Source organism: Megalobrama amblycephala, linkage group LG3 (genome assembly GCF_018812025.1).
Source record: "Megalobrama amblycephala isolate DHTTF-2021 linkage group LG3, ASM1881202v1, whole genome shotgun sequence".
Taxonomy (NCBI): domain Eukaryota; kingdom Metazoa; phylum Chordata; class Actinopteri; order Cypriniformes; family Xenocyprididae; genus Megalobrama; species Megalobrama amblycephala.
This window is the reverse complement of record NC_063046.1, coordinates 50,765,121-50,791,867: the sequence shown is the minus strand read 5'-3', so window position 1 is coordinate 50,791,867 and position 26,747 is coordinate 50,765,121. Positions and strand designations below refer to the sequence as shown.

At 37.8% G+C, this 26,747-nt stretch overlaps 2 protein-coding genes across 5 annotated transcripts in view; one reads left to right on the top strand and one right to left on the bottom strand.

The window, feature by feature from the left end:
- pcxb (pyruvate carboxylase b) overlaps positions 1-26,747 on the top strand; it is a 256,057-nt gene that overhangs the window by 141,445 nt on the left and 87,865 nt on the right. The window lies entirely within an intron of this gene.
- LOC125265631 (leucine-rich repeat and fibronectin type-III domain-containing protein 4) overlaps positions 15,578-26,747 on the bottom strand; it is a 29,272-nt gene continuing 18,102 nt past the window's right edge. For both annotated transcript variants that reach the window (XM_048185989.1, XM_048185988.1), the window contains 2 exons: positions 24,707-26,462; positions 15,578-18,121 (listed from right to left, as the gene is read on the bottom strand). In XM_048185989.1, coding sequence (XP_048041946.1) covers positions 16,897-18,121; positions 24,707-26,436 — 2,955 coding nt within the window. In that variant the 5' untranslated portion in view covers positions 26,437-26,462 and the 3' untranslated portion in view covers positions 15,578-16,896. The remainder of the gene's footprint in view (positions 18,122-24,706; positions 26,463-26,747) is intronic.

Genomic DNA, 26,747 nt, shown 5'->3' with positions numbered 1-26,747 from the left:
TAATAATGTATTAGTAAATGTTGAAATTAACATTAACAAATATTAATAAATGCTGCAGAAGTGCAGTTCATTATTAGTTCATGTTAACTAATGTAGTTAACTAATGTTAACTAATGAACCTTATTGTAAAGTGTTACCAAAATATCTTTTTTGATGTTTCATGGAAGAATGAAAGAACATTTTGGAAAGTACATTTTGGAAAGACATGATGGTGAGTAAATGATGACAGAATTTTCATTTTTGTATGGATTAACCCTTTAAGACAAATTTTTAACTCAAACGTATGAAAGAGCCTTGAGGTAAAATTAAATCTTAAATTGACCCATTAATCAGTAATTACGAGATTGCTAAAGATAACATTCGCTGCTTACGTGAGTGTGTGTTTACCTAGTTACATGCTTATGAGCTGAACACCTTCCAGTAAAGTGCTCTATCACACATATGCACACATATATGCGCATGTTGAAGAGGGAGGAGTAAACTGAGCTTTGAAGCTTAATGGGGATTTTGCGCTTGAGAATTGCTGTGACCGCCTTTGAAAAGAAGCAACAAAAAGTCAAGATTGAGAGAGAGAGAGGGCTGAGTGGGTAGATGGATAAGGATGAGTGGAAATCCAAAAAGAGGGATAAAAAATGTTGTTGTTTTTTTTTTTTTTTTTTGGTTTGAGCTTTTATGCTGTGATCTGAGAGGTTTCGCTGTACTGGGCTGGATGAATGTATCAGGAGGGGATCTGGACAGTGTTTCAAACATTCAACATCAAAGAGTGTCGGCATCTATTCCTGCGATACTTGACACAAACTCATACTAAAGCCAAAGCGCTAAGTATATGGATAGGGTCTTGAATCATCGGCCCACTGCACATTATCACGTTTATTACACGGTTACCTGCCAAAGGAATAAAAAATCAAAGAAAAAAATCAAAATCAAATATCCACTCATGGTTATGGAAAATATTGTTGTTGTTGTTGTTTTTTTTGTTGTTGTTTTTTTGTTTGTTTGTTTGTTTTTGTTTTGTTTTTTTTCTTTTTTTAACTATTTTTGTATCAATAATCTTTTTTTTTCTTCTCTAAAAGTATTTCAGATACACCAGACTTGTGTTGATATTCTCTTGGGTAATAAAAATTCTCTTTTTTTCCTCTGAATCCTTGAGTTTGCGTGAATCTACTGCCGTGGTGTTCCATATCTGTCTATAACCATGCCATTTTGAATTGTCTTGAGCCTACTTTTTCAAACTCTTGATAGTCCTTTTGTCCAATTCATACATATTATCTCATGACAAAAAGATATCAAAACATTTTTCATTCATCAAATCATTTAACAGATATTACGAATCAGTTGTTGGCTTTTTTGGATATGTGAATACCTTTTCAATTAAAACTCTGTTTATTATTGAACTTGAGGTACCAAAAAGGATGCAGAATTGCAATTTGAAAATCGAAAAATGAATTTAAATTTAAAAAAAATTATATAACTGTTATTTTATTGTAAAAAAAAAAAAAAAAGGGGGGGGGGGCATGATGTATTTATTTATTTATTTATTTAAACAAATTTTTTCATTATAAATTCTATGTGGTCTCCATGCTTTTTCAGTATTGGGTGGCCAAACATCATCAAATTTGCCAAAAAGAGAATGGGAAATTATTTCAAAATAAAACTGACTGATATTTAATTCTCTTAAAAGTGCAGTGTGTAAATTTTAGCTGCATCTAGTGGTGAGGTTGTGAACTGCAACCATCGGCACTCACCCCCTCCCCTTCGAAGCAAAATAGAGAAGCAATGATGGCCATCTGCCCAACAGAAGACAGAGATGTCGTCGTCTGAGACAGCAGAGGGTATGTTAGCCAGTCAAGCAATGAGGTTTCTTCTTCTAACAAAGAACGGTTTCTGCTTCTAATAAACCAGACGATTACTACTACTACTTGTTCTTTGTGCGTATTCAATGTAGTAACGATGTAAGCTGCCTCTAAAAACATGAACGACTTAGAAGAAGAACAACATTGTGACTAAACGTGCTCTGCAGAGCAGTTTGTCCATTTAGGGCTGCTGTAGAAACATGCCGGTGCATAATGGCAACTTACCATGTAAGGGGACCCGCGGGACATAAAAATTGCTCATTTTAAGGTAATAAAAACATAACTGTTCATTATGTAAGGTCTTTATACACCACTGAAAATACAGTTATGTATATTATATTGCATTACTGTCAATAGATCCTCCCAAATTTTACACATTGCACCTTTAAGTACATTTGAGTGCTTAGTCTTGTGCCCGAGACACTGTAAATATTCATCACATATTACTGCCTACTAAAATATACACAACTGCTGAATACATCTCAAATTATACATCATTTATATCATAAACATATGCGCTATATATATATATATATATATATATATATATATATATATATATATATATATATATATATATATATATATATATATATATGCTCATGTATATCATAAACATATATTGTCACATTGGGAACGGATATAGCAGTTGAGCAACAAGTATGTATGTTTGTATTTTTGAGAGAATTACGTATATGCATGGTTTTTGAAAAAAAAAAAAAAAAAAATAAGTCACTGAAATAAGGCCTCAAAATACATACAAAACATTTTTACACAAGACTTTTGGGAACTGTATATTTTAGTCTAGAGTTCTTGCTTCAAAATGATGTGGAAATTATCCTGCCTATTCGCACACATAAAACTTTGTATTGATTTTAAATTTCTAAGAAACTTTGTTTACACAGGCTGTATTCGAAGAGGCGTGAATCTTCATGAATAATGCTGTGATTCACACCTGAGGAGATTAAGACCCTGCCCCTAATGAGCCGCATAATGAGCCTTTCAGTCAGGAATGTGACTGAGTCAACTAAGAAAGAATGCAATGACAAAAGAAATATATAATTAGTTTGAAGTTTATTTAAAATATAATTAACTATATAAATGAGAGTCAAAGACACATTTTGAGTACACAGAGTGGATATTAATCCTGTTATCAGCATGATCACAGAGGGTTTTTTTCACATAGCCTACCTGACTGAAAGAGCTCATTATGCAGGTCATTATGCGGATCTTTTGTCTTCTCAGGTGTGAATCACAGCATTATTCATGAAGATTCACGCCTCCATGCATACTGTGTTTCTTGACAAAAAGTGTCTTACAAAATTAAAATTAATATATTGTTTTATATGAACAAGTAGGCAGGATAATTTTTACATATTTTTGAAGCAAAAACTCTAGTCTACAACCTCCAATACCCAGAAGACTTGTGAACACATATATAACATTAGTTTTGTGGCCTTATTTCAGTGACTTAAGTTTTTTTTTTTTTTAATAACCACGCATAAACGTTATTCCTTCAAAAAAAAACAAAAATGTACATACATGTTCCTCACATATTATGGTAGCCTAGTTTGTGCTGAATACAGTGTAATGACACTTTTTCCATTAATATGTTTATGAACAACTGAAAAAAGTCAGGGCATGTCAAAACTTCTCCAGGGCCCCAAAACAGCCTCAGACTCCAGAGGGTTAAGATTTTATGATTGTGTGTGTGTGTGTGTGTGTGTGTGTGTGTGTGTGTGTGTGTGTGTGTGTGTGTGTGTGTGTGTGTGTGTGTGTCAATTTTCTAGGGAAGGCCTAGACTGAAAATATAAATAACAGCCAAAAATGAGCTGTTTTCAGCCAAAGGTCTCAGGACAGTAGGAAGGTAATAGTAGACAGAAAGAAAAACAATGGAGATGGAACCAAAGGTGAGAGTGAGAAAGAAAGATAGTAGTTTTAATGATCTTCCTTTTATATCTACAGCTCAATTATACTCTCTACAGCAACTGCAGTCACAGACAAGGTGTAGGAGATCATTACACCGCTCGGCCTTAAAGGTCGACCTCCCACAAAAAAAACACACAAAACCCCTTGTAATCTCCTCTCATTCGCAAAGGCTTCTGCTTCCTTTGGCTTGGAAAGAAGATGATGGATACACATAGAATTCATAATGAATATATTAGTAATGTATATGTGACCCGTGCTGGCATAATGAGTCGGAATGATTTTCAAAAATGAGTCATTGTTATTCTCACATTCTCTATTAAAAACCTTCAAAATGATGTATGATTTGTTGGAATCTGACAAAAAGTGACTGAGCTACACCTGTTTGAATTCAAAAGGGTCAGCAAAGTCAATTTTTAGAAAAATCGAGTTAAAGTTTTCTGAAGGTTCCAAAACAAAATCACCTAGTAACCATACCTTAAAATCCCTGGTATTCCCACCAAATTTGCCACAAACCAAGTCAAATCCCATATGTATAGGGGAAAAAAAAAAAAATAAATAAATAATTTATTTTTACCATGATTCCACAATTGTTTGATTAACATTAATGAAATATTGTCTATGTGAGACCTACTGTACCACACAGATCTAATATAATATTATACATCAGATGTTTTTCCCCAGCAGTTAACCAAACGTTCACTTAAGACATAACAGATAATATTTGCGTGAATACTTGCCAAGACATATTGTTTTAAATATTGTAATTCTGTGTAGCCTATATGTGTATATCGGGATCGCGGCATCTTTGTGCGCACGCTTCAGATCTGTCAGTCAACGTGAGTAAGATCGTTTTTGTGGCGACCAGGGCGGGCGAGAGCCGTGAGGGAACGGCGCGAGGCCGGTGGCGCGAATGTTAATGAGCTTCACCTAGGAGGCGCACCGGCCTTGAGTCCCTCACGGAGGAGCTCCGGGAGCATAAAAGGAGGAGCGACTACAGTGAAGCACGAGAGAGGACCAGGCCTGGACTTTATTTTACGTTTTATTATGTTTGTGTGGCCGGCAGACGTCCGCGAGGGTCTGCCGGCATTACTTTCGTTTTGTTCTTTGTTTATTTTATATTAAAGTTTGGTTCAACGTTCGCCGGTTCCCGCCTCCTTCTTCCCACATCTACTAACCGTGTTACAGTTTTGTTTACATCAGCATGAGTTTGAAATGTGTCATGGCGGATGAGCAAACCCACTGTATTTTTAGAGATACTACTGTTCTTTTGTAACAGAATGTAGTTTTAAGAGTTTTTTTAGGCAAGAATATAGTTGTTTAGACCTCAGATTTGTGATTTATATGTAAACATAGCACCTTTTTGAAAATTTGTTTAGATGCTTTTGGAGATAGAAGCTCCAGGCCGTCAGCGACAGTTTAGTGCTCATGTACCTGCAGAGAACAGCTTCATCTCGGCCAGTCCTTTGGGAATGTGCCTCTGGCTCTTATGTTGATACTAGTGTTTAAACATGCAGTATAATCAAAGTCCCTTTAAGAAAAGTCATTTAACTCGGCGGCCATCTTTGAAACACCTCTCAGGCATTCAACTGCAGCTCCTACCTCTTTGAATGGGTAAACTTCAAATTCTCCAAAGCTGTTTGCCAAGCTTTCGATTAAATTTTATATTTGAAATCACCAATGAAATCTGACAACAACTGTCTCATAAATTTTGTTTCTAAATGCTCGAATCATGACAAAATCCGTATTTTTCAGGCTGGATCAAGCTCATGCGCAGTCCTAAATGCGCGTCTCTTGTGCCTCATTTCGGGTGCGCGCGTCTGACTGTTTCTATAGAAACCGGAGCTTCTAACGACCGCTGCAGTGATGCAATGATTTTACCAATCGGTGATTGGCTCTTATTAAGAAGGCAGGACTTATTCCGCCATATTGCGCGTTGCACTTTCTCCCATTCAAAACAATATGAGTTTCATGTCTTGTGTTATTCTATAGTCTTTGGTATAATTGGTTTTGGGTATATAAAACAGGAAATCTTTGGTTTTATTAATCTATTACTTGTTCGACTTCAGTGAAAGTTACATTAATATGCCATGAGATGGTGGCAAAGAATGTCTTTATGAGTGAAATTGTTTTTACTTCAAAAAACATCTTACGAGACGCAACTGACAAATGCATTGACTAGCACTGTCATGGGAGTGATGACAGTCTGATGTTAAAAGGACAAAGACAAAAGATATTGCTTTCCTCAGCGGACATTCAAATTCATTTTGTGATTATAAATATAAGATTGACCTGAAGAATATCAGCTAGATGCAGGTAATACACTCGCTCAGGCGATCTTTCTCTCTCATAATACTCTACATATTACAATGAGTTTCAATGAAGCAACTCAACGTTCTTTCGTTACCAGTTCTGAAGTGACGTTTTAAAATTAGTAACGCTTGAGGCTTGGACTCAACTGTTAAACTGACAACTTGAGATCTGAATCCATGGCAGAAAGGAAAGTAGTTACTCACAAAAGAGGGTTTTTAAAGACACTCCGTTGTTGTTTCTTATTTATTTACACGCTCGTACCGTCAAACTGTTGTGTAAATGCAATATCACACTCATAGCCATATCGCACGGATACTTGTATTATATATATATATATATATATATATATATATGAATAAAAAAGCATGCCCTTACACAAAAATGAATAAAAATCATCTCTTAGATGAGAAAATATTCTAAAAATGATAATAAAAAGAAAGGTGATCATGAGGCCAAATCAACTGTGGGCACACACATTACTCCAAGTAATTACAGAAAAATAAAGACTAAATGGTAGAATGGATAGATAATCATCAGCTGCATTACAACCAGGATGGCGAGGCACTTCAGTAAAAACCATCTAAACTCCAGAACAAGACTTACTGTGAAACTCACATCTGAGAGTGGCAGAACTCCCTGGACTGTGCTGCACAGGCGTAGCAACACTCTTCTGTAGAAATGGAGCATAATTGGTCATTTCATATTCAGCACCCCAAGCATCACCTCATAAAAGAGAGATATGGTGAAGGTAGCCACACATCAACAGATGTGAAGAATGAACCAAGCATGTTTCCTACTGCCGCTGCAGTCACAGTCGAGATTTGGAGAGTGAATATTCATTCTCTATATGCAGTGCCTTTTCTGGCCTTGAGGAAAATCATCTAAATACATTTAAAGCATGAACTGAAATTTCTCTCAAGTAGATTATGCTAGTTCAGTTTCCTATTTATACATATATATATGTATGTGTGTGTGTGTGTGTGTGTGTGTGTGTGTGTGTGTGTGTGTGTGTGTGTGTGTGTGTGTGTGTGTGTGTGTGTGAGAGACCCGTGCTGGTAAAATGAGTCGGAATGTGCCTACATCTAGCGATCCCAATGCTCCAAATAGCAATTAAACATCTTTATTTGTGCGTTTCTCTGCTCGCTTCTTGATGACTGGTGCTTCTCCTCAGCACAAGTTTTGTATCGTTTTAAAGCGCAGCATTCCAACTTTGTGAATATTCATAGCAAAATCTCGATGGCGTGAGTCTCTACCAATGAAATGTAATTTTCAAACTTATGCTGATGTAAACAAAATGATCTTCGTCACGCTGACTGACACATCCGAATTTTGCACACAAAGATGCCTCTCAGACAATGTGCGATCCCACATTGTCTGTATGCACGGGGTCACATATATAAAATATTTATATTTTTAATTATAAATATTTAAAGAAATGTTGGTGTTACTTCCACCCGGTTATGCCACATTCTATCATTTATAATACACTTGTGTTTAACAATTTAGGGCTTTGAGGATTTTGAAATGTTTTTGAAAGATTCCTCTTATGCTCACCAAGGCTGCATTTATTTGACCAGAAATATCAGTAATGTTGTGAAATAATATATTCACTGTAACTTTTGATCAATTTAATGCATCCTTGCTCATGTAATAAATTTCTTTTAAAAATCATATTGACCCTAAACTTTTAAACGGTAGTGTAGTAGATAAAATCTAGAAATAGTCAGAAAGGTAATTTATGTAAACCATGACCTCTGCATTTCCTTTATGGGATTTTGATGTTCTTCAGATTGTATTGCAGAATAACTCAACTCAAATTAAATAGTTTTTATTGCTTTCTTTATTTTTAGTGTACATATTCTATCCAGTGACAGATGATAGAAAATAGCAAATAGATGATAAACGTCGTTCTAGCACAACATCTGTAATGTAAGTTTGTAACTAATTAATTTGATGTCCTACCAGATGCATGGGAAGGCTTTGAGTACTGCTGTTTTGCATGTACAGTTAGGTTTGTACATGACTCCAGATTCACATACAACCCACACATCAATCCTGTGCTGTACTGTTTGGTGGGCATTAACATGTAGGAGAGGTTATAGGGCCTCTGAAAATTGAAAATGTTAAATGAGAAAAAAAAAACACGCTAAATTTGTCTCTCCAATGATTGTTTGTGCTTCTGTTTTGCTATGGCTAATTAAATTGATTGCATTTGATCTCACACTTGTTAATTGTCAAGGCAACAGTTCTTGATTGAAATGGAAATGGGTCTCTTTTTCCCCTTCTTTAACATTCCTCTTCAACATGTTTATCCGAGAATTTACATGGTTACATATATTCTGAATTATTTTTGTCCTTCTACTCATTCTCTAACTGCTTTCTTTCCTTCCCCTGTTTCATCTAAGTCTTTGTGATTATTCTTATTTGTATCCGCTCACAGCTGTCGTCTTTAAATGATGTATTTTCGCTGGACGCATGTCCTTGTTTTATTCATTTTCATTTATTTATTTATTTAGTTTGATGTGGCTGCTAAGTGCCTCTCTGTCAAACCCTATGCTATTTGCTGTTAACAAATTACTCTAGGCCACCCAGAATGCTGAAAGCCAGCATAAACAAACCATTAGCTGACAATATGCACAATGTGTGAACTTGTAGTTAAGCAGAGGGTTTTGATTAAAGCAACCTGTCTAGGGCCGCCCCCCCACCACCTCCTGACACTATTATGGCCAAAGCTTAAGACATAAGTGCTGCTGGCATTGGCCCTTGTAACGAAGAGAAAAATCGATATAAACAAGGTAGGATATTTCCTTCCAAAGTGCATAAAAAGCTCTTAATCTGGGCATAAATAAATAAAGTTAACTGGTTATAAGTTTTAGCACATTGCTGACAAATTTTCAGAGATGCTTGAGAGAGAATTGGAGAACTGCACCTCTGAGCCTTTTACATTTTTTCATACAACCGTAAGATATCTCACAAAGCTGATAGCGAACCTCAAGAGAACATCACATATACGCATGCAGGAAACATTAGCATCTTTTGCCGCTTTTCCAGCATCGGTTCTCATTGCTTAACCGTTCCATTCCATGCCGATCCAGACCAGCTGGTACGGTTCGGTTTCGTTTTCCACTGTGGGGCGTTATTCCACTGATAACGGCCGCTCTTTGGAATGTAATATAAAAGCGTGAGTCGTTGCCTTGGTAACGCAATGGTTTACTCATGATATGAGATGTAATAACAACCATGTTATGGCGGATGATTAGATATTTCATTTAATTGTATTATTAAATTGTGTTTACGTCGCTCATAGAGCGCTTAGCCAGCTACGGAGAAACTAGTAGCCAGGCAACAGACAAGTGACCAATCCTGTGTGCCGACGTCACTTCACACATTCTACCAGCGCGATTCAGCACGATTAGACAACCGTGCCAAGAATTCCGTGCCGAGAACGGTTTGTAATTGTGCCATGCCGTACCAGGCTCCAGTGGGAACACAACTGGAACCATTCCTTACCATTCTAAGAACCGTTTGGCCCGACGGTGGAAAAGCGGCTTTTGCCTCCAGTTAGCACTTGGCATTCACAATGTGAAGCTGGTCTGTGGTGTGTATTTCTTGTGTTAGGGCTGGCTGTTATCTCCAGTGTGGGCTTTGCACTGCAGGGGAGATGACAAGTGCAGGCCATGCACCGCTGAAAGAGATCAAGACAAAGAGGGAAGCTGGGTGTGAGCGAAGAGAATAGAAAGTAGGTAGCAGAAGCTCTCAGCAGGGGGTGGTCAGTGGTTCAAGAAACGAGAACGATAAAGTGGTACAAGAGTAAACATTCTCTATTCTTTTGCTGATGAAATGTGGAGAGAAACAAACACAGGAACCGAAATAACATGATTCATTTCTGTGCATATTCCAAGTGGGGTTAGAAAATAACTTAACAAATAGTGTTAACAAAAGATTCTGTTTTTTCAAGTTATAACATAGTAATGTGCAAGGAACTGTGTAAAATAAGTCTTTATTAATCAATAATTTACCCTTTTAATCACAATTTGTGTGAAAAGGTATACAAGTTGTTGGTGTTTTATTGCAACTAGTGGTCATTTCAACTGGAAACTTCTGTATATTGCTTGTATAGGTGCTTTTTTGGAGTTTTTCAGAAAAAAAAAATGTAGGTAGAGACACGTTTTTTAATGATTCTGTGTTGGAAAATAACCAGGGCTGGGAGAGATAACTGCACAGGAATAGACATATATATTTAAAGGCCCAACGAAGTGCCTTGAAACGCACAGCATTATTCAGTGTGCTGACGTAATTTCCACTGAAACGGGGAGATAGGGCGGGACATATCGAACAGCTCCTCCCCTTTTTTAAATTAACCAATAGTGTTTTGTTTATATTACAGCTCGGCCAGAGCCACTGATCTTGGTAAAGCCTCAGTTTCCTCTTAATCTAAACGCTTCTCCTCCTAATTTCCTCCATATTGCTTTAAAAATAGAATTCTGCACAGAATTCAAATGGGTCCAATACGTTTTCTGGTATGCGCCGACTCACGCATATGGTCCACTCTGTGCTGTAGTGTCTCTGGATCGGAGCAGACTGTGTGTGCATGCTGCGGTGGCTCGCGTGACACTAACGTGTAACCTGACTTCATCCGCCCCAATTGAAAGCATATTTACACTGTCTGAATCATTCTCTATCCCCTATATAGTGCACTATGTGCCATTCACCATGTAGAAAATAGAAAATGTGTGAACAAATGATTTTAGCTGCAGTTCCAACGTCTATTTATAATGTAGGGAGTGGGGTGCTTTTGGATTCTAGAGAGCATTTTAAATTCTTACATGTCCTAAATGCTAATTTTGTCATTGTTTTGGAGCACACTAGCTTATAGATAACAGTATGACGTATTCATACTGAAAGCCAAAAAACTTTTCATGGTTACTTCACCCAAAAATGAAAATTCTGTTATTACTTACTCACCCTCATGTCTTTCTACACCCATAAGACCTTCGTTCATCTTCAGAACACAAATTAAGATATGTTTGATGAAATCTGTGAGGTATATGACTCCTCCATAGACAGCAATATAACCACCACTTTCAAGGTCCAGAAAGGTACTAAAGACATCGTTAAAGTTGTCCACATGACTACAGTGGTTCAAACTTAATCTTATGAAGCGACGAGAATACTCTTTGTGCACAAAAACAAAACAAAAATAACAACTTTATTCAATAGTCTCTTCTCTTCGGTGTCATTCTCCTATGTTGTGTATGTTCAGTGCTTCTAGGGCCTACGTCACAAAGCTGGCCTATTGGCCTGGAACGTAGAACCTGGAAGCACTGAACCTAAACGGCGTAGGAGAATGACACCAAAGAGAAGATAATTTGTGTTTCGAAGATGAACAAAGGTCTTACGGGTTTGGAATGACATGAGGGTGAGTAATTAATGACAGAAATTTCATTTTTGGGTGAACTAACCCTTTAAGTATGTGGGGACAAAAAAGCTTTGTAGTGATTCTTCTGTTTAGTTCTACAACATTTGATATTGTTCAAAATATTCTATTCTAGTTCTGTCTAGTTATGGGTTTAGCAGTGGCCTGTTGCTGTCAGACATCTGTATTCACCATCACAGAGAGTGTGCCAAATGTGTAGCTAATATAAAGTGGTTTTGATCTGCTCTGAAAACAGTGAATATATATATATATATATATATATATATATATATATATATATATATATATATATTATATATAATTTGGCAGCCATAATTGTTCAGATTGAAAATTTGCTATCTTTTAAATCTTAATTTATTCATTTGTTTGCCATGTAAATGACAGTCTAAATAAAAACAATATTAAGTGTATGTAAATATATTTTGAAGAATATTACAACTGTTTTTGTCTAAAAGTCAATAGGGTCCATACTGTAAGAATTTTTTTCTTCTGTGGAACACAAAAGATGATATTTTGGAAAATGTGTTTATACAATGAAAGTCAGTGGGGTCCAGTTCAGTTGAAGCACTCTTCAAAATATAATCTTTTATGTTACATCTAAGAAAGAAAGTCATATAGGTTTGGAACGACATGAGGGTGACTAAATAGATGACAGAAATTTAATTTTGGTAGTAAACTATCCCTTTTAATGAGCCATCAGAAACTAAATCCTTTTTGTTGAGCACATTAAAGGAAATGTTCTAGAGGAATAGAAACCAATCCCTTCACTCACTCACTCTTCTGAGGTTATCTGGGCCTTTTGATGGGGTGAACCTTTCTCTTGTACAAATTCACACTCAACCTTTTAATGTTGCCATTAGAATGATCTACAGATTTGTTTTCATTTCAAGTGGTGGCATGTCCTTATAAATCACTGCAAACAAATCTCTTTGTAATTCTGGCTGTGATCAGCTCTTATTGGCTGCCAAAGCCAGGTGGCATTACTTGTTACCATGCCAACAAGTTGTTCCGGACAAATTCATTGGCTAGTGTGGCTGGCAGACTGACAGAATAAGTCTGCTATATATTTGAAGTTAGCAAGAACACATACAACTGATATTAGCTGATATTGCAGAACATTACGCGTACCAATTAGGTAATCAAAGTTAACTGTATTTAGCCTTGAAGGCCAGTCAACTGAGAGGTTTTCATTAGCTTTGAAATCCATTTAGCAATATCAGGAATGGCCAGATTTAATTATGGTTCTAGCAAACCCAGTACTTTGTTGAAGACCAGAGACATTCACATAATGAGATGAATTATTATTTGAATGAGTGGTCATCCACTTTCTTGTAAGTTAAATGCAGCGTTTCATGCCACGATAATTGTTGATTATACTAGTGTAAGAAAATGGTGGGTTGGCGAAAACTTTGAAACCCTTCTAAACAGAAGAAACAGAATATCTTTCACACATATTTCTACCAACGTACATCCATCCTCATTTGTATTATCATTGATATACAGTAAATCATTTCGGCTGATTCACTCAACCAAAAATGAAGATTTTGACATCTTTTACTTGCCTTTATAATGTTTCAAACAACTGCTATCTGTGAAGCACAAAAGGAGATCTAGCTGCTTTTTTTCCACACAATTGAATAAAAGTGGTTTGTTCTGTTCCCAAACATGGCTTTCATTTTCCTTTAGATGACTTGGAATAAAACACAGAAGTCACATAGACTGCTTTTATAGTACCTTATGCTTATTTTTGTTCTACTTAACTAAATTATATCTGCCTATTTTGTCCCGGGTATGTAATTCAGATAGTAACGTAACTAAAAATATCTGCACATTGGAGAAAGGTGCCCTACTAAGTGCTTGAAAGGCTGAATTCCCTGATTGGTAAGGTTAGGAATAAGGTTGGGGTTTGGCTTCCATGTTTTGCAGTACTCGGACATGTAATATTATTCCCTGCGTTGTTCGTACACCTGATAACATCCTGATAAGTTTGCAGAGGCCTGAAGGAATAGTCTAAAAATGAGGTGAGAATGTCACCAGAGCGACGTTTTGGTGGTGCAAGGATAAAAATCGCAACAGCAACATTTCCCTTATGAGACTGCCCTGGATGACAAGTTCATTCTTGGACATCCTGTAGCCAGCCTATTAGAGATGAACCAGTTTATGTGTTTAATTTGGCTGAGTGCAGAAACATTGTAGGAATAAACTGTGTATGTGTGTTTACATCAATCAAACTGGTTTTAATTAGTCAAATTGGGCCAGAATTTGCTCCAGGCATGTAAAGTAGAGCCTTTATTTTAGGCTACATCACACACACACACACATTGGGTGAGAAATAGCACATTTTCTCATCTTTTCTCGACCCATCTCTTTCAGACACACACACGGTCATGGTCACAATAAGCACTGAGCCAACTTTAATCTTCTCAAATGATACAGACCACAGGGATCCGTTTATGTAACACAGATCACTAAGGTTACGGCCATTCACTCTATAAAACTCTGTTTTTGTTTTTTATGTAAATTACATATGAAATGAAATGAAATGAAATAAGTCATTGGGGTCCAAAACACTGTATTGTATGGCTAAATATAACCGCCTATTGTGTGTATATGTGTGCATGCGTGCGTGCGTGCGTGTGTGTGTGCATGCGCGTGTGTGTGTGTGTGTGTGTGTGTATGTGTGTGTGTGTGTTCCCAGAACCTGCTGTAAGCCTGTCTGTTGCTGTGGGTAAATACAGAAGGCAGAGATGTAGACAGTGTCTGTGCAATCATACATCCATCCATGCACACACAGACACACACACACACACACACACACACACACACACACACACACACACACACACACGCACAGGGCAACTCATCTGCTCCCCCTCATTTCACCTAAGCTATTCTTAAATGGGCTTTATTGGCAATGAGATAAATTCTGGCAAAGTACTTACATGACAAAAATACCGCTAACGCGCACATTACAGACACAATGTCCTCTCTCTTTTTTCCCATCTCTATCCATTGTGCTCACTCTCTTTAGCTCTTCCTCTTTCTGTGTCCCGCATCAGCACTCTTGCAGACAGTGCTGTCTGTCCTATCTCTTTCCCTCAATCCGTCTCTTTCCCTGTCTTTATCTCAGCCTCACACGCTGCCCTTCCTCAGCAACTATCTCAAACTGCAGATAGACAGGACATGACAATGGGAAAGAGGGAGAGTAATTTAGCAATCAAGTCTCCTGCCCTCTTTTTAAGGCAACAAAAGAAGGCAAAAAAAAAAAACAACAACTTAAAAGTAACTTTTTTCATCTTATCTTTACGTAAAGTGGTTAACAGTGCTATACACTGTTGTGCCTTTTCCCTTTTTTTTTTAAAATAAATATTCTGGGTTCAATACAAGGTAAGCTCAATCGACAGAATTTGTTGCGTAATTCGGATTAACGTGAGATAATTTTGAGGTTTGTGGAATTTCGTTGTAAAAAATGGATACACGCTACTTTTCAAAAGTTTGGGGTTGGTAAAATGTTTTAATGGTCTTGAAAGTAGTTTCTTATGCTCACCAAAGCTGCATTTTATTATAAAATTTTGATACATTGATACGTTTTTTTTTCTTTTTTTTTCTCAGTATTCTTTGATGAATAGAAAATTTAAAAAGAACAGCATTTATTTGAAATAGAAATAATATTATTTATAACACTATTATAACAATTTCTGACATTATAATTTATAATTATACAATTTCTAACACTATAAATCTCCTTACTGTCATTTTTGATCAGTTTAATGCATCCTTGCTGAATAAAAGTATTAATTTCTTTAAACTACTATTGAAAATATTGAAACTATACCATTGAAAAAGCGAGAATTGTTACATTTATAGATTGGTATTCACTTACATTTATATTAGAAAATAAGTCAAAAGAAATTTTTATGGTAATCAGCATTTCTGTATATCATGAATGCTGTCGATTGAGCTTAACTTGTACTGCACCCAGAATATTCTTTAAGGATATAAAGTCTTTGGCAAAATAAGATCAAACAGATATTAAAATGGTTATTAATATCACTGCTCCTTACTTTAATTTTCATTTCTGTACTCAGTAAAGAAAAATCATTTTAACACTTGATGACATTGACATTGACATTGAATTTACTCCAACAAAAAACTGAACTTTTTTTTCACTGCATCATTCATGAAAGACAAAAAGAAACATTTCTGGCAAATCTTTAACCCATTATTTTCCTTTTATCCATTTCTCCAAACAAAATGTATTTTAAAACAGAATTTATTCACTGATTTTGTGATTTTTGGAATGGCATTTTTTTATATATATATATATATAATTTTTCCTTCTATAATAGTCCAGCATCCTTACGGCAACATAATAGTCTCTTGGCTTCACATAATACATTTTTGTACTGGATGGTGGTGATCACATGTTACAGTAGATCCAGTGGTGTCATAAAATTACTTTTGATTACTTTTTTGTGCATTAATCCATTCACTCACTTACACACACATATACACACACATATAGCCTCACATACAAAATATCAATTGTCAGTCAATGCCCATTTATTTTCTAAAAGTGTTTCAAATCATGCCACCATTGTTCCATTTGTACACGTTCAGTTTCCTTGCAGTTTGCATCCTCTACATTCCACATTTGCTGTAATGCCATTGTTGCAAATATCAATTGATCTCTTCCGATCGATTAGCCATGAGTCGGCACGTCTGCTTGCTGGCCCTCTCCCTGTGTGCACGTGGCTGCTTGTCTTTAGTCATGTATATTTTGTTCATATTGACTTTTTGCATTACTATGTATATATGTGTATATATATATATATATATATATATATATATATATATATATATAGTTTGTGGTTCTCCAAGATTCACTCACAAAGCAGTCATGTTGTATTTTTTAGGAGTATTGACTTTTATATCTGCTGTCTACACTCTTTCTGCCTTTTCTGTCTTTTTTCTTCTTCTTAAATGATTCATCAATATTGTGTGAGATCTTCATCTCTTTTGAAAGAAAAAAAACTGTCTAAAACCATCTTATGACTTGTCTAAGCTGGTTTACTCTCATTGTGGCCAAGCTAGTCTTCAGCTGGTTTAGCTGGCTGGTCTCCCAGGCTGACCAGCTGTCAAGTACCCAAAACCCCTTTAAAACCAGCAAACTAGACCACCATTACCCAATTGGAAGAGCAGCTAAGACCACCAGACCATCTTAGGCTGTTTTTCCCCCTAGGGTTCAGTCACTCATACAATCACTGTACCACATTTTCAGCTCTCCTTCAAACTGGTTTGATCTTTGAATCCTTTCACATCCATCTCAAGGTCCTAACAGAACTGTCTCATCTGTCTTCTCTTTCCCTACACTACACTCTCCTCAAGTTCTTCTCCCTTTTCTTTGTCCTTTTCTTTATCCTTCAGCCACTGATTCTTTGAATTTGTTGTAACCTCCGCTTTCGGAGGGTTGGAATTGGAGTTGGTGGTGTTGTAGGCACGGATGTATCCGCGTGTATGCTGCGCGTGGAAATCTTCACTGCCACTGCTGGTTGTTGAGGTGCTTGTTGCTGAGGTGCACTGGACAAGCATGCCATGTAACGACTGGCTCCGTTTGGTCCAGATTACGCTAAATCTCTTGGCGTAACTATAGCAGGCTGACGTGGCGATTTCACCCATGTCAAATGAAGAGCTTCTCTTGTAGCGCAGGGCACCATGAGGAGGACTCTCATGGGACAACGCAGGGCTCTGATAGGCCAGTGAGGAATTCCATTGGCTCTCTGGTCCTCCTCGGCGGACTACAATGCCCCCTCCCGTGCTGAACCGCCTGTCACACCTGTACTTTGGGGGTGGAGCCAAGCTTAAACTGGCCCGTTTACTTGTGTCCATGTTGGTAGGTCGGAGTTTGAGTGGTTTTGCTCCTAATGGGCGTGACGGACGTGGCAGTGTGGAGGGGGAATGATTACTGGGGGTATAATACAAAGACATTTGCTCTTTCTCTAGTGTGTATGGTGGAAGAGGTCTGATGGACCCCATCTCGATCTCTAGTCCTGCCCTAAACTGCTCCAGATTCACTTTGGGCTTTGGGAGGGTTTTTGGTTTTACTCTGGAAGTTGATTTGGGCGGTGACCCCAACCCCCCCTCTGCCACTTTTCGTTTTTGAACAAGCCCGTTGGGCAGCACCACCATCATCACATTCCCATTTCCATTACTCTGAGAAAAGACATCAGCTCCCTTAGCAGGAAGAGGTGGGGAGTCTGTTCCTGAGCATCCCACCTCTTCACCTATTTCATGATGATTGTCATGGTTACTGCAAACACGGTGACGTACCATCAGTGCAACGGTAAACACCAACAGCGTTACCACAACAACTCCACCAACCAGAATGGTAAGAGTCCCGCCAAGGAAGTGGGCTTGAAGTGAACGGCAGTCTGGGTAATTGTCCTTGGTGCTAAACTGGGTGCAACCAATGACCGTTGTGGCGGCCATGGAAGTGACTGTGTCATCAAAAATGGCTAGCACGCACAAATTGTAGTCTGAGCCAGAGACCAAGTTTTTCAGTAGGAAGCTGTCACTTGTGGGGGGCAGAATCCTGAAAGAGGAGGGAGGGAGGGAGAGAAAAAGAGAGTGGGTGGTTAGCAACCTCAAGCAATTACCTTCTCCATTCCATCACAACGAAACAGTATTTTACTTAGACACGTATTCCTTTATTCCTTGTTCGTAGCACAAAAGCATACACTATCTAATGTAATGGAAATGTACTGGGCTGTTCTGGCACAACACTAGCCAAATTAAGGCCTTCCCAAACAATACCTCTAATGTTGACATATAATTACAGGCTCGGATCAAGACCTTGACACATTACAATACTGCTTCAGTCACATTATTAAAACCCCCTTATCCTCCCACACGCAGACATTTTTGCTTTATCTTTCTCTGAAGAAATGCATCAGCTAATGCCTGCCGTCCACTGGTTCTGATGGCTTTAATTAAGTCTCAGCTAAATATGAAAAGACACCTTAAATGGTGCACATGGAATATTAGCTGCAGACAAACACGATATGGCAATGAACACTTTTATTGCCGTAATTGTTTAATTGTTTAATTATGGCCCAGAGTGTTTTCAAAGAAGACTTTTTTTTTTGTTTTTTTTGTTACAGTGTGTCTATTTTTATCTATTAATTTATTCAAAAAAACATTAAAAATGAAATACACAAACATGACTTAAATTCACATTCTGTATGAGCTTGTTTTTAATATTGGATTTATTATTTGATTATTGCTTTTTATTATATTTTTATTATTTAAATAATTATTTTGGAAAAAAAATGAAGAAACTGCTTCAGATTAATATTTGAAAAGCTTGTCATGGTGAAACTCCCCAAAATGTGTGCGCGTGTGTGTGTGTGTTTATATGATTTATGAGGACACAAATTTGTATAATGACATGTATATTACACTAGTATTACAAAGTAAATGTGGTTTATGAGGACATTTCCTGAGTCCTAGTAATTAAAAATGTCAAAATGCAGACAGTTTTCTGTGATTGGTAGGTGTAGGGATGGAATATACAGTTTGTAGATAAAAAACTATTAAGCCTATGGAATGTCCTCATATGTCCTCAGTGTTAAAGCTGCTTTCACTGGCAGCTGAATTATAATATAACTTTACAAATGATTTTTTTTTAAATCATTTTATAAAATGATTTACAAACAGGTTTTGTTTGGTAAAGCAGGTAGTCCTGCCTCAAACTGACTTTATAGTATATTTATAGTAGTCTCTCTCTCTCTCTCTCTCTCTCTTGGATATATGATAGAAGTATTTAATGTTGAAAAATACTCACTATAGCTTCAGGTTTGTTCATATTTTAAGGCTGAGGAATCTAACATTTGTTTTCCAATATAATTGTGCAGGCATCATTTATTTAATCAATAAGGTTAAAAAAAGACTCATTCCCTCTCTTTCTCTCTCTCTTGAGCGTGCAAACACACACGCACAATGTCTGATGTCTGCCTGATCTGCTCTGTCATTGGGGTCGGAATCTATTAAGCCCGGCTGTGCTGTAAATTATGAGTTACAGCTCAAGGTCATTCTGTCTGCCCTCTTATAGCTTTGTATTTCCAGACTCTGTGTAGCTCTGTGTGCCCTTGTTGTGTTGTTTCCAGGCACAGGAAGCGATATACTATTAAAATAAACATGAAACAACGTCTCAGTAGCTGTATCCAAGGCAGTACACTGGAACTGACATATTTTAGAAGTTACTGACCATGCGCTGGGAGGTAAGCATATTTCAATCAGGACATAAAGCTAAAACAGGCATTAACACGGAAAACATGTAGGCGAACTAGATATAGTGTGAATGTAGGTGGATTCCTTTTTTTATCCACATGAGTAGGTGCACTAAGTGTGAATGACAGATAAAGCGATAATGATAGCATTTGTTACATTAATTTGACATGCATGTCAGTTAAGTTTTTCACTGTTTGTGAAACCGGATCCACAAATGCAAAAACAAGAAAAAAGTGCTATGATGAGTAATTAGGTGTCCAAAGGAAAAATGACATAGAAAGACAAGTATACCTGGCAGGAAAATGACAGGTGTCTGTCTGGGTGGTAAATCATTGCTAACTGCATTGAGAGCTACAGTACATCCACATATTGACAGATCAGCATAGGCTTGTGTAATGTTTATATTTTTTCTTTTTGTTTTTGTTTTTTCTTTGGTTCTTTTTTAGAAACATAAATGTTGTAAAGCCTAATACTTGCCTCAAACTGAATGCTGAATTTGAAAAGACATCAAAAGGCAGAGATTTCAGTATGAACATTTCTCATTGAATTCCCCCAAGACCAAATTATCTGAGCTATGCTATCCACGTTAAAAGGATTGTTCAAGTAAAATTCTGAATTTCTTCATGTTGTAACCTGTTTGACCTTCTTTTTTCTTTAGAACACAGAAGGTGAATTTTTGCATTCTTTCTTGGCCACTCTGTTCCATATTATGAAAGTGAATGAGGACTGGGACTGTCAAGGTCCAAAAATGACAAACAAAATGTAAAACTATCATAAAATAGACCTACAGTATATGACGTCTTCTGAGGTTTTGTGAGGAACAGGCATTAATACTTTTATTCAGCAAGGACACATTAAACTGATCAAAAGTGAAGGTAAAAAAATATTTCTATTTCAAATAAATGCTGTTCTTATTCATCAAAGACTCCTGAAAAAAAAAAAACACACAATAAAAGCAGCCTTGATGAGCATGAGAGACTTTTTTCAAAAACATAAAAAATATTACTGACCCCAAGCTTTTGAATGGTTGAATATGTCATCATTCAAAAATTCATGTTATTCTCTTATATTCTGGTACCTGTTGCGACCCAATCTTTGACTCAGTGTGAACTTATGAATAAATCAGTCAGATTGAATTAGTGAAGTTTATTAACTGATTCACTAAAAAGATCTGACTAAAAAGAATTTTTTGATGTATCAGACATGAGTGCTAGGATGGATGCCAAAGTTTTCACTGAACAACAGCTTTTTTGGAATTAGCTTTCATTAAATGGAAAAGAGTGGCCAGCATAAATTCAAAGCGAAACCTTTTGTTTACCATGGGTGAAGGGATTGGAGCAACATGAGGATGACCAGTTTTGTATTCCTTGAATTTTATAGCTCTATAATCTTACTGTACCATATGTCAACAATTTATTTCTCCTCAGTTGATACATGAAATGAAACAAGTCTGGGAACTCCATTAGGTCTCCTGAGCTATAATAAAGCAACCATTGAGCAATGAAATTTTCTTTTGGATTGTCAGCACTTGTAATGTTTCAGAAGAGTGAGTTTGACCTTTTCTTCTAGTGCCTTTAATTTGAGTGTGTGATTTTGTGAGATGGAACGGCACAAATTCAGATTTTGTCTTGTCATTCATCAACACACACTCATACACATCCATTCCGCAATAAAAACTGACAGGGAAATGTTTTGTGAAACTGGTGACACAGAAACAGGCAATTATTAGAACACTCTAATAATAGAGAGAAAAGGAGCGAGGGAGAGGGGGGAGGGCTGGAGCCTGAACGAAAGAGAAGGAGACAGAAAAGACTTTCATCTTTTGTCTCCACTAACTTATTGGTCATAAACAGACTGCTTTTATTCTCTAAACTCAACCCTGCCTTTTTCTTGTCACACTCATTCCTCCCATCCTTACCCAGTTAATGTCAGTCTTTCTCTCTATGGCTTCCCTCTACAGTATCTACCTCTTTCTTTTCGGATATTCTCTGTGTATCCACCGAGGCACATTTTCTGCTGTTTCTTGTTCCTGACAAAGCTACACATCCAGACACTAAACCAAAGCCAAGATAAAAGCTTTCCCCTTACCAGTAATCTCTCTCATTCTCGATTTTTCACTCTCTGCTCCTCTTCCTGTTGTTGTGGTGGCCGTCAGCAAGATAGGTTGTGACATACTTATTGGCACTGCAGTTTAAGCTCATTTAAAGACTTCATTATTCTATCCCTTGAGCCCTCTGTCAAACTCTCTATCTCTATCTCTGTACCACCCCTCTTCTTTATTTCTCATTCGCTCTCTCTGTCTCTCTCTCTCTACCAGCCCCCCTGTCAGATTCAATGTCTGTAGTGTCAGTAGCTTGTAATTCTCCCACACCACACATTCACTCTCTCTTGGCCCCTTAATGAAGGACAGACGGCAAGAGGGCGTATGTCACTTGCCATAGATAATGTCTCAGAGATGTGCAAGATGTATTGAACATGCTCCGAAAATGTCTGACAGCAACTAGGCTGAAGCTGCTACTAGAGCTGCAGACACTGATAACATGAGAAAGCAGTAGGACTGCCTTTGCCTCAGGTTCAACATGGAGCTCATTATTATCACGATTCAAGCTGACAAGAATCAGAGCATTGCATATTCATTATTGCAATGCCACTAAATGTCATATTAAATGGGTTATATAAGCTGGCTCTGAATGCACATAAATGGATTTCTGAACAATTAGCCTGTAATGTGACAGTAGATCATATTTAAAAGCCTGTTGTTTGAGCCCTGCTGAAATTCCAATCCATCACTTGAATTTCAGAGAAGTGTTCTTTAAAGGGGTCATGAATTGAGAAATAAACTTTTCCTTGAGCTTTTGATATATAAGAGGTCATCGTACAATAAGAATATCCTGTAAGTTTCAGAACTGAAAACTTGTTTTCAGCTTTTATTGACACCAGATCTATTGAACGACTGATCCTGTAATGTGCCTATCTATAAATAGATGAAACGCTGCCTCTGTGGAAGACATAAGTAACTACTTCATCATTGCAACATTAACCCCACCCACTGGCGTGTTAGTGAGATAACGAGGAGAGAATAGCGATACAACAGGACAAAAATAACATTACCTTTCAAAGGTTCCTTATGCTAGGAATATGTCATTTATTTTCAACAATGTAAATGTCTCAGTTGAGCTTTATTTATTTTTATTCGGTACATTTCCTGTGGATTCTTTGGTAAATCAGTCGCATTTCGGTGCAGGCTTTGCAAACAGACTTTTATGATATGGACTCGACAGTAATGCAACAATGTAAGTAACTGTGTTAATTCTAATGCCTGATCTGATGATTCATGAACAGTCAGATGTTCTTTGTTTATGTGTCAGTAAATCAAACCAGTGACTAACGGTCAACTTGAGTTGTTTCTCTTAGTAGGATGAAAATAATCTGTTATTTAAACGGTGATTATAATACATAAAGAAAGCGATCAAAGAAAGATCCCTTTGCAATCGTTGAAGCTGTCAATCAAACAGCACAAGTTTATCAGTGACTGAGTTCTGGACCCACGCTAAAACTCCCGTTTTATTCAACAAATTTCTTAGTTACAATGCGTTTGCAATGTTAGTGACGATGAAAGCATTTGTTAGTGTAAAGAAATTGAGTTGCAATGATGAGATCACTGCTTTCATGCGCTCATCATGTCTTTGATCAGCTACAGTGTTCATCTCTGACCTTTCATGCCACAATCTAAATATAATGCCATAGATTTAAATGTAATGCAGCACTTTTCACGATTGGTTAACTTTGAGAGCTGATATAGTAAAAATGCACTAAAAGAGAGAGTAATACTTGGCAATTTCAAATGGAAAGATGTTCGCCAATTACAGCAGTGGGCGTTTACACTGAAGTCTCACAGCAGACACGCCCATTAAAACAGTGTTCAAATAAGAGGACTAATATCAGGGTAAGAAAAATGCCTTCTATTTCTAAATTATGACAATTTTGGGTGTAAAAAGCATACTAACATTATAAGTGCGCCCCAGGAAACATTATAAAACAACGCAGTTCATGACCCCTTTAAGTCCCAGATTTAGTCAACATATGCTACTCTGATTAATATATAAAACAAATTGGCTCAATAAACTCAGAGACACGACTCATTTGTGGTGACTCAACCTCAGTGACCAGATACATCATTAGAGAGCACAGTTTTTGCAGTTGTTGTAGAAGTCTTGGAGTTCATATGATCTTGAAATCTTACACTTGACTTAGCCACATTTTCTGCTATTTTTTACTAACAAGAACTTCTTGCAAGTTAATGAATTGTCTGCTAAGACATGTAAATTTATTCTTGAATGGACACATTTTGCTTTATTTGGGTTCATTTGTACAGTGAAAACTTTTGCTTATCACACCCTTCAGCTGATCAGATATGCTGTTCACAATGGGAAAAAAAAATATTTTGGAGCAATGATGTACTATCTAGCTGCAATGTAGTATCTGTCTGTCTGTCTGTCTGTCTATCTGTCTATCTATTTGTTTATTTAGCTGCCTGTCTATTTATTTATTTGTCTGCCAAAACTTGCAAACAAAGCTGACATTTAGAGATTATCTTAACAATCTTAGATTTTCTAGTAAAAAAGTTATAGATTTATTTCAATTTCTGATTTATTTAAATTCTACTTCCTTACATTCCAATTCCAATTCTGCATCCTGTGAAATTCTACATCTTCATTTTAAATTCACAAATTTAAAAGGCCTTCTCAATTGAGTTCTGAATGATTCTACAAAGTCTAAATTTCATATATTTCACTTCCTCAACTGAAATCAACTGAATAGGTTGTCTGAAATTGACCCTAATCCTGAAATTTGGTGTTACGGTTGCCATGGTTGTGGTCTCACTCACCTGTAAATTAGTGTCTCGTCGGCAGTGCAGTTATACTGTATTTGATACATCCACACCAGGTTGGCTCCCATTAGACGACCCTTATCCCATCTCACTTGTGCTGAGGTGGATGTCACTCCTTGTACTCTCACCATCTGCTCCTCAGCCCCTTCACTGGCCACATCCTCACCCTCTGCCTGACCCTCCTCCAGTCCCTCCTGGGGGTCACTATTAGTGTCCTGGCCAGGGCTTTGCCCACTGGAGGTTTTCCCTCTGGTGATGTCCGAAGATCCTGGGTCACGAGTTAACAGTACCGTTCCATTTCCACGATGAGGGAGAGGGATAACCTTCAGGTCAACTAGCGAGGTGGCCTCACCTGCAGCATTGATAGCAATGCAAGTGTACGTACCATCATCACGAGCAACAGTCACAAGTAGCTCAAGAGTGCCATTTCGGAAAGATGTGGTGCGACTGGAATTGCCAATAATGCGGTCATCTGGTGAGACCCAGTGCACCACTGGCTCTGGATCACCAATAGCACGGCATTTGAGTGTTGCCCTTTGACCCTCCAAAACCCAGAGTTTGTGTGTATGACGGGTAATAAGCGGAGGCTCACAGGCAAATTCCTCCTCAGGAATAGACCAGAAGTAACGTCCCGCTAAATGAAGGGGTGTAGCGCATGTCTCCATATCATCACTGCGGATTAGCCTCCTCAACCAAAGCAGTTCACAGTTGCAGTGTAATGGGTTACCTCCGAAATTCAAGTTGATCACAGCATTGTAGGGTGTAGGACTGATTACCCCTGTTTGGGAGCGAGCGAACAACGGATCAGGTGGTAAAGTCTGTAGGCGATTTGAGGTCATGTCCAATCGGGCTAGTTTGTAGAGCTCACTGAAAGACCCCTCAGCGATCTGGTCAATGAGATTGTGGTCTAGGTTTAATGTGTGCAGACTGGCCATGCTCTGAATGGCATCCCAGGGAGCTTTGCGCAGATTGTTATAGGATAAGTCCAAGTCCTCTAGAGTGAGTAAAAAGTCATCAAAGGCCTCGGAGGAGATATTGATGAGTTGGTTGTTGTTGAGAATGAGATGCTGCAGGTTTAGCATTCCTACTAAGTCTCTTGGGCCCAGCTCTGACAGTCGATTGCCGTCTAAGTGCAATGACCGAAGACTTTCCAGATCTGCAAATGCCAGTGGCCGGATGAGACTGATGGTATTTCGGGATAGTGTCAAATCCACCAGTCCTGTCATGTTGGCAAAATCAGTTCCTCCTACTTCTCGAATGAAGTTGTCAGCGAGACGAAGCTCAACGGTTCGACGGTCAATGTTTGGTGGGACGAAAAGAAGGCCTTTGTCAGCACAAAGTGTACTTAGAGATTCAGAGAGATTCCTGCAGACGCAGTGGAAGGGACACGCAGAGACTACGCCCCACGTCTCACCGGCTACGGCTCCTGGAATCTGACCGAAAAGAGCAGGCAGCAAGCAGGCACAAGTGAACAGTGCCAACCAGTGCAGTAATGGCAGTGGCAGTGTCAGTGAGGATGTGTCTGGGGGTGAGTATCTGCTGGTGAACTTTGGCCACAGCGGAGGAGAGGATTGACGAAATGCTTCAGAGGGCTTGAGGATATTTTGATTCAGATGGATGGGCGGATGAGAGGGGAATGAGGGGGAGTGTGTGTTCTTGTGAGGATGGCATAAAATGTGGGACAGATGCTGTTTTCTGAATGGCTGAAGGGGTGGGGAGTCTTGCATGGTAGATAGGGGAGTGATCCACAGACCTAGAAAAAGAAGAAAGAGAAAGACATCAGTCATTGTGTTTTAAGTGTCAGCTTTGTTAGTGCTGATGTGTGTGGTTTCTTTAGCTCTGAATGAGCTCATGCAGTTGCTCTCCACAGGAATTTCTACGCTTGGGCACCCTAAGCATAACTGCATATAAAATGACAGCATTAACCAATGCCATAACAACATCCTTACACAAACACTATTGGTGGAAACTCTACTATCCACAAACTTCTGAGAAGCTCAGAAAGGCCATATAACATTTTTTTAGTGCATTTTGGAAG